Raw genomic sequence first — 12121 nt, 5'->3', positions numbered from 1 at the left:
TTATTTTCACTGAAAAGTTACACAATTTGAAAAGCAGATCTTTTTGGAATGAGCTTATTTATAAATTGTCCCTGTGCATGAAAACTCATGATGTTTTGCTATTGAGTTCTTAAGATTCATTTGATGAAAATTTCTGTTTAAATGCATTGCTGCTTGTTTCTTATGCCTCGCACAATACATTTGTGACTTGGTAATGAGTGTGACCAGGCAAGTATCAAAATTAAATCTGTTCCTTTGTCTCACTCTTTTGAGCCTCATGAGGTCACTATAAATGTTAATTGATAAAATATTCAGTCATCATCTGTATTTTAGGAGGTCATAGAGGACTCTAAGTGTGGGTAGATGCTAGATTTTTTTTTTTTTTTTATGATTTAAACAAGAAAAAGCCTGACCTATAAATGTTCACAGTTAATTGATGCAATGGTTTTAATTTCAATAGCTATCTAGGCTTGAGTAGGTAACAGTTTATACACAATGAGTAAAGGAGGCTTTAAATGAACCCTGGTAATGACCATCAGCAAAACACAGGCCTATTCTAGAGTTTAATGTCTTCTGACATGTTTTGTCTTAGGATATATTCTTACCATGGCTAAGACTCTTCTCAATAGTTAATGAATATTCAAAAAGTGGAAGACAAATGTAAATAGAAATGTTTAAAATCTTTCAAAATAAAAATAACTAAGCACAGGATTACTTATGGCAAACAGCATCAAGAAAGAAAGGTTGCTGATAAAAATATTAAAATACATTATAATGCTTTATAAAATATATTATAATATGTTATTACTTTAGTGTTGCTAAAAATAGTCTCTTTTGGCTGGTAGAAAGTAATAAAGAGGACTTTACTAAGAGTCTACTGAAATTCCTTTGTTTAAAGATAAATATGTACATTTATGTTTAAAATGTTTCACATTACAGTAATTTGCATGATTTTTTCCTCCCTTGCTTCATTATTAAATGCTCTTAAGGTGTTCTTTCCATTCTGTTTAAAAAATATTCTATGGTTTTATTTTCAGCACCATATAGATAGATGATTGTTAGAGATTCATTACCTTTTACTGAGTTTTTCTGAGGCAGTATAATTTTAATTTTTTATGGTGTTGTATATTAATGATTCTCCTTTTGTATGAGTGAACAGACATTTAAAATAGAAACTTGTTTGGAAATGGAGAGATGTTTGTTTGAGAAAATGACTGTAAAAAGCATGGCCAATCATAGCAGAGAAATTCTGGTGGCATGGTGGTGGCGGTGGTGGTGGTGGCCGTGGTGGTGCACAGTCTCTGTGCACTAAGGAAGATGGAATAAGGAGCTCTGTGTATCTGTCCTGCATGCACAGGATGTGTATGTAGAACTGCTTAGCTGACACATTCACTGTTTATACTTGCTTCATGTCTTGTGACAACCAGATCCAAGGCCTTCGGAGTATTTCATGAAGATAAAGCAGTTTATTCTATGTTCGGTTTAAGGTGAATCTTGGGTGAATTTTGATAAGGACAGTTCTAAAGCACATGGAAGATGATTAACTTTTGGGAGTATGCTATGATACATGCCATTCTGTTAAGGATGGATGATGATTTGGATTTATGTATCTATGTTTCATTGCCCTGCTGCAAGGCTGTTAGGTTTTATTCCCCAGCAGAGGCCTTTTGGCAAGAGGAAAGCCGATTCTTTGGAGACCTGCAGGAGAGACAAGCTCCTTGAGAACTGAGCAGTCCAGCTCATAGAGGGTCTTAAATGCCATGCAAGTATTTATATTTTAACCCAGTGGCAATGAAGAGAAGTCATAAAGGATAGTAACAAGAGTGATGCAATAGGATTTTTGCTTTATAGGAATTTAGCTGATGGTATGAGGAATGGATTTGAACTAGACAAGAGTGACAGAAGAGAGGCCTGTTAGGATACTCATGTAGCCCTCCAGGCTACAGGTGTTAATGACCAGAAAGGAGACAATGGCAGGGGTAGTAGATCTAATGACTCAATAGTATACCTAGACTGAGGAAGGGGAAAGGCAGATTGCCAAGTGGTGTTAGAGCCTAAGACTGGGAACATAGAAGAAAACGTCAGGGCAGGGTTGCAAGTTAGTGGGAAATGTGTGGGGATGGCAAATTTCATCCATTTTGACTTTGTTGAAATGAAGCATTGGAGTAACATCCAGGGGGAGATGCCTAATATGCAGTTGTCACTGTGAATCTGTATTCAGATAAGAGTATTTGGCCAAAGATGCAGAAACTTTATTTTTTGCTTCTGTGTGAAAGCCCATTATTGACTTCCAACTAGTTTATTAGTTCAAATGCATTTATTTATTTTATTTTATTTTTTTTTTTTTGAGACGGAGTCTCGCTCTGCCGCCCAGGCTGGAGTGCAGTGGCCGGATCTCAGCTCACTGCAAGCTCCGCCTCCCGGGTTCACGCCATTCTCCTGCCTCAGCCTCCCGAGTAGCTGGGACTACAGGCGCCCGCCACCTCGCCCGGCTAGTTTTCTGTATTTTTTTAGTAGAGACGGGGTTTCACCGTGTCAGCCAGGATGGTCTCAATCTCCTGACCTCGTGATCCGCCAGTCTCGGCCTCCCAAAGTGCTGGGATTACAGGCTTGAGCCACAGCGCCCGGCCCAAATGCATTTATTCTTAATGTGCATGTTCATATTCTAAAAGATTGTTATTCTTTTAATTATATTTATAAATTTTAGCTTTACGTTTGGCATTACCAATTAACTGAGATGCTCTGATTCTTTCCTGGGTAAAATCCTGAGTTCCTGCTTTCTGGAGTGGTGTTGTCGTGGGTGGCTGGTTTTGCTCTCTAACAATTTATATTTTATGATTATTACACTTTTATCTCCTATGTTTGCTTTTAGCCTCATTTTCATCCTCTTGTTTCGTATGTGCAGACTTTGATTATAGATTTTTTTAGATTTTCTCCTGTGCCTGGCTCCATGCTTAGCACTGTGTTTGAGGGGTGAATGCCTATCTCATGGGGACTTCATCTGCTGGTTCTAGGACAAGAATTATAGCTTCATACTTATTTAATAACAACTTTCTTGGCATATAATTCACATACTATATGGTTCATTCATTTAAATTTTACAATTCATTTGTTGCTAGTCTGTTCACGGTTGTACAATCATCACCACAATCAAGTTAGAACATTTTCATTTCCTCAAAAAGAAACCCCTTCCCTTTACTATCAATTTCCCATTCCTCCCGGCCAATTCCCTCTCCCCTGAACAGTCACTAATCTATTTCTATCTATTTGCCAAATGCCTTAACATTTTGTATTCTATCCTTCGACTATGTTCTCCACTTTTGGCTTTACACAGATATGGTGACATTGTTAGCCTCACCAGAGGGAGGCAGTGTAGATTCTCAGTATGGACCTACAGGGAAAAAAGATACAGGCAGACGTCCACAGAACAGTGCATGATAAACACAGTTCTATAAGACCCAATAAAGTCGGCAAAACGCTGCTTGATAAACACCGTTCTGTAAGACACAATATAGGACTTTAAATCATTCTAACATGAAGGACTAAGAAAGACAAATGAAGTAAAGGAGGAAAAACAAATACTTGAAAATACTGCATTTCTTTTAAAGAATCATGACAACATTAGACAGAGGTGAAATTGCAGCATTAGCCCAGTTACCAGTTTGAGCAGGACACTGATAATGAGCAACATCTGGGTTCTATATCTGGCTGTGCTCTTTGACCCAGTCATTTAATCATCCAGGGTTATTTTGCGCACCTCCTGATAGTACTTTACCCCAGTTGATGTTTGTAATGATATTCAGGCTGCAGTAGAGAATATGTCTCAAGTGTATATATATACACATAAAACCACAAAATTCTGTACCGGGTTTTTATATGATATAATTATGGCCTCATATTTCCTATTCATAAAATTAAAATAGCTTTATGGCAAATAAAATGAGATCATGAAGATGCTGTCTAAGGGGAAATGTGGCAATTTGGAATGTTCAGTAGTCAATTACAGACTTTTAATTTTTTATTAACTTAGCTGTTTAATTAGATAAATCCTAACCTATTCCATTTTTGATGGCTTTCCTTCTAGGCAGTCAGATGCGAATCCACTGGATCCCTCTACTTTTAGGGTATCTTAGTCACATAACCCCTACAAGTATTTTTTGTTTTGCTTTATTGTTGTTGTTGTTTTGTTTTAGGTGATCTTGGGCTGAGACCTGTCTGGCAGGTGATTTTTTAGCACTTAATATATGGGCTGTTGTTATTAGAGTCAGGTGTACCCTTCTGCTCTTCTCAAGATTTATAACAGGGTCTCCTGTTCACTAATTCACAGAGCACAGCTAGAGCTGCATTTCTTCCATAGTGACTGTATCCCTCTTTAGAGAGGGTGAATGCTCCACTCTCTTAATAGAAACCAGCTGCAAGGCATGCACCGTGGTGGTGGCGGTGATATGTTGAATCCCTTTTCCCAGAGGATGTCTGCTTTCTATCTGCAGCTTTAATGTTTCACTTAATATCCTCTTTGGCTACTGAGCGCACTCCTCTCCCGCAGCCGGCAGCGCTTGGCTGCTCGACAGCTTCCTTCATTTCTGGCCATGCCGGGCTGAGCAAGTGCTGGCTGTGAGCATCTGCTGGGGGGCTTTCTCTGTGGCGTTTGTCTGTGTTTTTTAAATTGAGAAGTTGAAGGAATACCAGCCTCCTTTTTCCTAGAACCTAACCCCCTGTATCTTTCAAATGCTTCTGGAAACGAGCATGCTCAGAGAACTGACAAATCATTGTCCAGTGACCGGGAGGAAATGATCGTTGCTCTTCATTTATAATGCAAATTCTGAGGTGTCTCCAGAAGTGTGGTAAACTTAAAATGATGGCTGTGGTGAGAACGTCTCTGCAGAAAGTTGTGGTTTTGTTGCATCGTTTACAAAGGATGGCAGTTTCTTCTCCTCGGTATCAGAAGCTCTGTAAGGTAACTGAGTGATTGAAAATAAGGATGCCGGGTGTCTGACAGTTGTACTGTTTCTCAGGCTCTAAAAACTAATCTTTCAGGTTCTTATCAAGGAAGATTCCCTTTCTTAGTAACTGATTGTGAAATCTGTTAAAGTGAATTGCATAATTACATTTTGTTTAGTACATAGTTTATTTTGCAATTGACATAATCTTGTCTTCCGAGATGGGCTAGTGAACTGTTTGGAGAAAATATGATAGCAAAACTACTACATTCATTAAGACCTGTTACCTCTGTGGTACTTTGCAGTATCTTAATTAATCTTATGTAAATTTTAGTAAAATTAAAAGAAGAGTGCCAAATAATCTTTCAGTCGATTTTTAAAAAATGTTCCATCTTCTTATAGCTAATTGCTTTTTCAATTAAAAAAATTAAAACACATTTTAAAAAAATGATCAGACTTAATTTCATCATAAAACATCCCCATATTCTTGAATCTCCATATACTATAGTTACACTGGAAGAATTTAATTTCATTTGGATAGGTGAATTAAGTAGACTTACAGGAGGCAACTTGTTTGACAGTTGCAAATTTCTAATACTACATCATCCTGAACATAAACCATTCAATCAGCTGCTGTATTTTTTTTAAGTCAGCTGTTATATGTTTGATCATAGTTTTATTCAAACTATGGTGATACTATGTCATTACTTGTGTCAAAATTAGAGTGTTTTGATATAAAAGGAGAGAATTATAATAGCAATTTTTATACTACCACAGTACTATATTCATCCTTCCTATCATATTTTTAGTACCGTTCTCAAGAATGTATCTTGTTGCTCTGTTAGCTGCCCAAACTCATTTGTGATCAAAACAACTGCCTCAAAGAAAATATTATTTTTCTGATGATATATAATATGGCATGTCCAGGCATCTAGATGATGCTTATGTGGCAGCAGATTGAGGTGGGAAGCAGTATTCCATTAACTTTATTATATCACACTATAATTTTTTTACAATTTGGCCAATTAGATGTATTGCTGTCTGGATACTTTTTTTTTTTTTTTTTCCCGGACGTTTTGGGAGACAGATTCAGGTAGTGGGGTATTCTTTTCAGAAATACTTAGAAGAGTTTTCTTTGCATAAGAAGTTAATTAAAACTTAACGGAACTTAATTAATTCAGTTACAAAGATTTGTAAACCTAAGTATTTCAATGTGTTGTGTTTTGCTCCACTTCAAAGGATAAGTTTATTCTGGTAAAACATTTATGTTTTTCATGAAAAGGCAATTTTGATAATAGATGAGAAAAGCTCATTCACTAATTCATGTTATTTATTTTTTTTAACCACCAATATGAATATATAAAGCATTCTTTTTTTAAAAGAGCAGGGTCATTTTCCTGATCCATTTGTGTGTGCACTTTCACAAAACCAAATATTTTTCTAAAGTCCAAGGTATTAAGTTAGTGCAAAGTATGAAACAGCAGAAGTCAAGTACTGGAGAAAGTTGCTAATTAGTTTCCTAATTCTACCTCAAATAGGCACAAGTTAAATCACTGAAGTCATTGGATAAATTACCATCAGAAGTGCTTTTTGGGAAGACTTCTTGATTTATAATTTCCTAAAGATATCACAAAAATTTAAATGTTTAGAATAAATGTTACTTATTTCATTTAGAAAATTAAAATTTACATTATTTGCTGTCGAAATACTATATTCCACGTAGTCTTTCACATATGCAAAATTAACAACTGCCTGGATAACGCAATGAGAAATGTACAATTCCAGTACCTTCCAGCAGGTGTCAGTATAATATGAGATGTTGCCTAAAGAACTGGCAATCCAGATTAGGAAGCGGCACAATTACTATGAAATAAATAAACTAGTAACAGATAAATTTTATTTGTGTGGTTATATTTTGAAAACTGATCTAAGTTTTGGGGCTATATTAATTTAATGAAATAAATAAAAATGTAGTTGTAGACTTAAATATTAACAGTTGCCATCTCTGATATTGATAGAGGTAGCTATACCAAGCAAAAATACTTAATTATATTTTAATTATCAATAGTCCATGTGTCATATCTAAAAGTTTAAATAGATTTGACATTTATTTGCTTTAAAACACTGTAAGTTCTCTTCCCATTAAATTGTAAATGCTGTCTTGACTTTCTCTCTCCTTATTCCTCCCACATTCTCTAAATTTAGTTTCTTAGAAAAGAAATGCTTTAAGTTTGTGTTTCTCCATAAAAATATAGAAACAGTCTATTGTAAATACATTTAGAGACCAAAATGAATGAGAATAAAATGTGGCATAATCTGAGGGAAACTTGACTATTTAAAATTCATATTGGCATTTTGAAATTCAGTGTCTGAATATTTTTATCCCCTTTTAAATTCCTCTTTAGGATCATTCTTTTTAGGTATTATTTGTTTAGTCTTTTATTAGACTTTTCCCTCTGTGGCAGCTTGTCTTTTCTGTTTATTTTCATACATCTCTTGTTTGTCAGAAGATAGTGTGTGCGTTACACGAGTAGATATTTGTGTAGAATATTCTCATTTTGTGGGTTTTCTTATATGTTTCAAAGAGAAGGGAGGAATGAAAAAAGGCATGTCACAGCTCTCAGAGTTAAAATATACTCCCTTCCCACAATCTATTTACACATTCACGTGTATTTTTTGCCTTTAAAAATATTTCTTCTCGGTTTTACATCCAATAAAATTTGAGGAGGAAGCAAAAACGTAAGTGCTGCTTACTTGGACATATAATTAGCAGCATTGAAATTGCCCTGATGACCTAAAATCACCCTACACTGGATGCTAATTTTCTCAGATATGGTTTTGTTTGCTTAGTTTCTTTAAAATTTTCATGCCTATAATTTTTCTTTTAATAGAGCACAGTAGAAACAAAGCTGATGTAAATGATTTGAAAAATAATATTGAATTTAATTTATTTTTATTATGTGATTACTTTGGGGTGTTTTATATCATTAAGTCTTTAGATTAGAAATGGGTTGTTTGTGTTAGTGTTAAATCGGTAGAGATTTTTATAAGTCCTCTTTATTTTTTTCTTAGTGCCAATTTCTGTAAAATATTTAACAATTGAGGGCATGGTAAAAAGCAGTTTCCTATAAAGTAGATTGGAATATGAATATTATAGGAATAATAAGAAAAATTTAAAAATATTTAGTGCTGTAAATTGAGTTCTTCATGACTCAGGCATTTTAGAAAATGTTGATTTAAATGATGTAACTTCTATTTGCTTGAATGTGTGTGTAAATCATTTTAGCTTAAGTGGTTTTAGTCAACCCCAAACTATTCTGATCATGTTTCTTCAGCAAAAATATTTTAAACATCTAGTTGTATATAGATGTGTATTCATTTAAAAGTTATACACATATGCCATGGTGAAATCTTATATTAAATATTAGTAGTGTATAATTCTGTTCTTACTTTCTACTGTTGCCTTTTTGTACCCCAGTTGATTCTTTTTCTCTATGTGGTATACACACGCGATTTCAGTAACTAGTCATTTACATACAGAGTGAAACTATGGCTATTCTTAGCCTGGCCTTCTGGGGGGCTTGAGCTTTCAGTGTGGTGCTGATCTCAAAGTCTTCCCCGGAAAACTGTGTCTTCTGTGGTATTAAAGCAGCTACTTCTGAATATACTGTGAAAAATAGAAAGAGACCAGGAGATTCTACCTAACAGGTCATGATTGACCAGTGATGTCTACCAAAAGCTTGCTTTGTGGCTGTGTGTGTATGTGTGTGTGTTTTCATGTGTGGACAACACAGAACTATGTAGTTGCTTGTAGTGCTAATGAGTAATAGATAATGAACACGAAGGCACATTAATCTCTCAGCAGGTTTTCAGATTCACTGATGAAGTAAGGTCACACATTATTTTTCATCTACATGTATAGCTCCCTGTATTTAGAGGTAGTTAAGGTTGAGTATGTGGTTTTTTTAGAAGACACTGAATGGAATGGTGTATTTTCGACAGGTTGAATTTTGTATTTTTTATTCTCAAACATTTCCCTACCTTTTTTTCACGTGGAGAACCCTGCTCTCCTTGAACAATTAAATCCTGAAGTGATCCAGGGCGATGGAGATTTACTTTACCATGATCTGATTGTTGAGATGTATGTATTTTAAGGTCAACTCTTGGATTCCCTCAGTTTCTCTCAATAATCAACTCAGACATAGATTGTTTGAACCACGGAGCTCAGAGTCATAACCCTCTAGTCTAGAAGTTAGAATTCCCACTTGACCATATGAGGAGTTGTCTCTTCTTGGTTTCATGAGAAAGTCTTGGTTGGATTAGTTCAGAAAGTGTGTGAAGGTTGAGGTTTAATGGAGAAAAATGGCATATGTAGACGGGTTTGCCTCCATCTAACCCTCTCCATGGATGTCGTAAGTGCTTTCTGGGAACTGTAGGCATGCCCACACAGACTACTTTCTCTACTCTGCCTCTGTTTCTGCAGTTCCTAGTCAGGTCAAGATTACAGACAAAAGTGAGATGTGATCAAGGAGAAAACACCCGCACCCCTGCCTGCCACTATCAGATATGATTCCTGTGGCTTCCAAGAACACAAGTGCCATTTTAGAAGGCTCTTGGACCTCTGTTTTGCTGTAGTTCCCCAAGTTGATGTGTGTTGTCAAAATTATGTTTTTAAAAAGTTATCCAATTAACTAACATTTTGTTAATCAGAAAAGTCATGCCATCAATGACTTGGATAAAGTCAATATAATTAACTGAAAGCAGTATAATTAGATCTGATGCAATGCTTTGTCACTCAATTAAAAATAACTAATACTTTCTACAATATACCATTTTAAAATTCTTTTACGGCCAAAATATCATTGTCATTGGTGTATGTCTAGAAGTGTAATACTAGTACAAATCCAGAACAAATAGAAAGTGCTTCTGAGAGGGAATTGAAGTAGTATTAATGATACAGATAAAAGGTCTTCTTTTATTTGTAGAGTATTATGTGATAATTGTAACTTAAAGGGTTGATGATTTGTGTTTTCTTAGAGGCAAGGTTTATTAAATTTCAAGTGGAAATTTCCTAGCTGTAGGTACTGCTAGATTTTAAATGTGCAGACATCGCTCCTTCCTCTTACTCTTAACTGTGATCACTACCAACTTCTCTTAGTATATTTGGTAGTTCATTTTTAGTTCTCCAAAATAAGTAAATAGGAGAGTTCCTACCATAGAGAGAAAAGAATGTAGAAAATGTTGTGCCATGGTAGCTTTCTTAGTTTCACAAAGCTTTTTCATTTCTGGGCGAGGTAAATGAGTCCAAATAATTGAAATTGGAAAGGATGTGAAGTGCATCAGAGGGTTGCTTTTCATTTTTCATCATCTAGTTTGTTCAGTTCTATGGAACTCTAAAAGATTAATTTATAACAAAGCTCAATTATAAAAGCAGACAGTGCCTTTTAATGCTTAATAAATAATAGGCTTATGTGAAACTCTGGCTTCATAAAGTTAAGCAAGAATTTTGGAAAAACATCAAATGGAAGAAGATGTTGAACTGTCTTCACAAGAGACAACTATTTTGTTTTTATTTTAACAGAATTAAGAGAAAAAATGATTGACTACAGCAATAGAATAACTGTTAGCTGCCATGATGGGAAAATATCTTGATACTGCTAGTACAGTTTCCTTACATTTTTAGTATTTTAGAGTTTACAATGTGTTTTCTCATATATTACATCATTAATAAATATAATATTAACAATATTAAGTTATTGTGTGTCCTAAGAGATAGGTAGAAAAGAAATTTGTTTTGCAAATCAGCAGGTGAAGGAACATGCCAGTAGTTGCTCAGCTAGTATGTGGTGCAAATTGTGTTCAACATAGGTTTTCTACTTCAATAGCCAGTGTCTCTCTACATGTAATTTTAGATAGATCATTTTAGGAATTATGTTGGGATAAAATGGGTCATTCAGTATAGAAGATATAGAAAGAGAGATTACATTAACTAGAAAATAGATGTTGTTTTGTTCTGAATTATCTCCGTATGCATTTCCTTGTCTAAAGAAATTTAGCCTCTACACTCTCCTTTAAAACATGAGCTGGAGCATGAGGAGAACATTCCATGTTCCTTTAAAACGTGGAATTCTGGAGAATGAGGAGATGTTGGAAATCATCTGATTCAACCATTTCATTTTGGACATAACGAAACAGAGATAGTCTATAATGGATGTTTTATTGCTGACAGCTTTTTTTTTTTTTTTTTTTTTTTTTTTTTTTGAGACAGGGTCTCTGTCACATAGGCTGGAGTACAGTGGTACCATCATGGCTCACTGCAGCCTTGACCTCCTGGGCTCAAGCTATCCTCCCGCCTCAGCCTCTCGAGTAGCTGGGATCACAGCTACTGTACATGCCACCACACCCAGCTAACTTTTTTGTATTTTTTGTGGAGACAGGGTCTCACTATGTTGCTCAGGCAGGTCTTGACCTCTGGAGCTCAAGCAATCTGCCTGCCTTGGCTTTCCAAAGTTGCTGACAGTTTTGAGCGGGTGGCTATGTACTTGTTTTCCTAGAAGTTTAAAAGTAAGGAAATATATTATTTTCAAAACTATTTTGATGTTCGATGTTCAAGTCTTGGCTATATAATTTTAAGGAAATAAAGATTTTTAAAAATGAGTTCATTTTACACTTTGGTAAGAAAGATGGATTGTGTCATTTCCATCCATATTAATATAGTTGTTTCTGGTTTTTGATTTAGAACTTAATTTGGTTTGATTCTTAATAATACGAACATTAAATTATGTGTTCATTGAACCCAGTTCTCCATACCCAAATGTAGTTTTTTATCATTATATTTAAAAGGATATAATAGCTCCCTAAGAAAGAAACTGAAAGGAGTCAACTAACTTAACAGACTGAGCTGTTTAAAATAAGAAATATATATATATATTTAAAAATTGAATTCAAAAAACATGTATTGAATGGCTGTCATGCACCAAAGATATGTGCTAAGCAGCATAAATGTAAAATGCAGTGTTGCATTTTCCATGGGGAACAAGGAAGTACAAATAAGTTGTTCTGAGGAATTTTAGTCGTTCATACGAGTCTAGTGTGAGACTAGATTCAAACAATTCTGGCTTTGCCACTTACCAGTTATGTAACCTTGGCAAATCCTTCCACATCTCTGTGTTTCAGTTCCCTTTTCAGAAGATAGGATTGGA

At 35.1% G+C, this 12121-nt stretch overlaps 1 protein-coding gene across 13 annotated transcripts in view; it reads left to right on the top strand.

Moving 5' to 3' along the window:
- UTRN (utrophin) overlaps positions 1 to 12121 on the top strand; it is a 590704-nt gene that overhangs the window by 294041 nt on the left and 284542 nt on the right. The window contains exon 1 of one of the 13 annotated variants that reach the window (XM_021936873.2): positions 2594 to 4936. The exons of the other annotated variants lie outside the window; for them this stretch is intronic. Within the exon in view, the coding sequence (XP_021792565.1) occupies positions 4793 to 4936 (144 nt within the window). The 5' untranslated portion in view covers positions 2594 to 4792. Of the gene's footprint in view, positions 1 to 2593; positions 4937 to 12121 lie in introns of those variants that run through there. 13 annotated transcript variants of the gene reach the window in all.

Source organism: Papio anubis, chromosome 6 (genome assembly GCF_008728515.1).
Source record: "Papio anubis isolate 15944 chromosome 6, Panubis1.0, whole genome shotgun sequence".
In the NCBI taxonomy this organism is placed as follows: Eukaryota; Metazoa; Chordata; class Mammalia; order Primates; family Cercopithecidae; genus Papio; species Papio anubis.
This window is presented reverse-complemented; position numbering and strand designations above follow the sequence as displayed.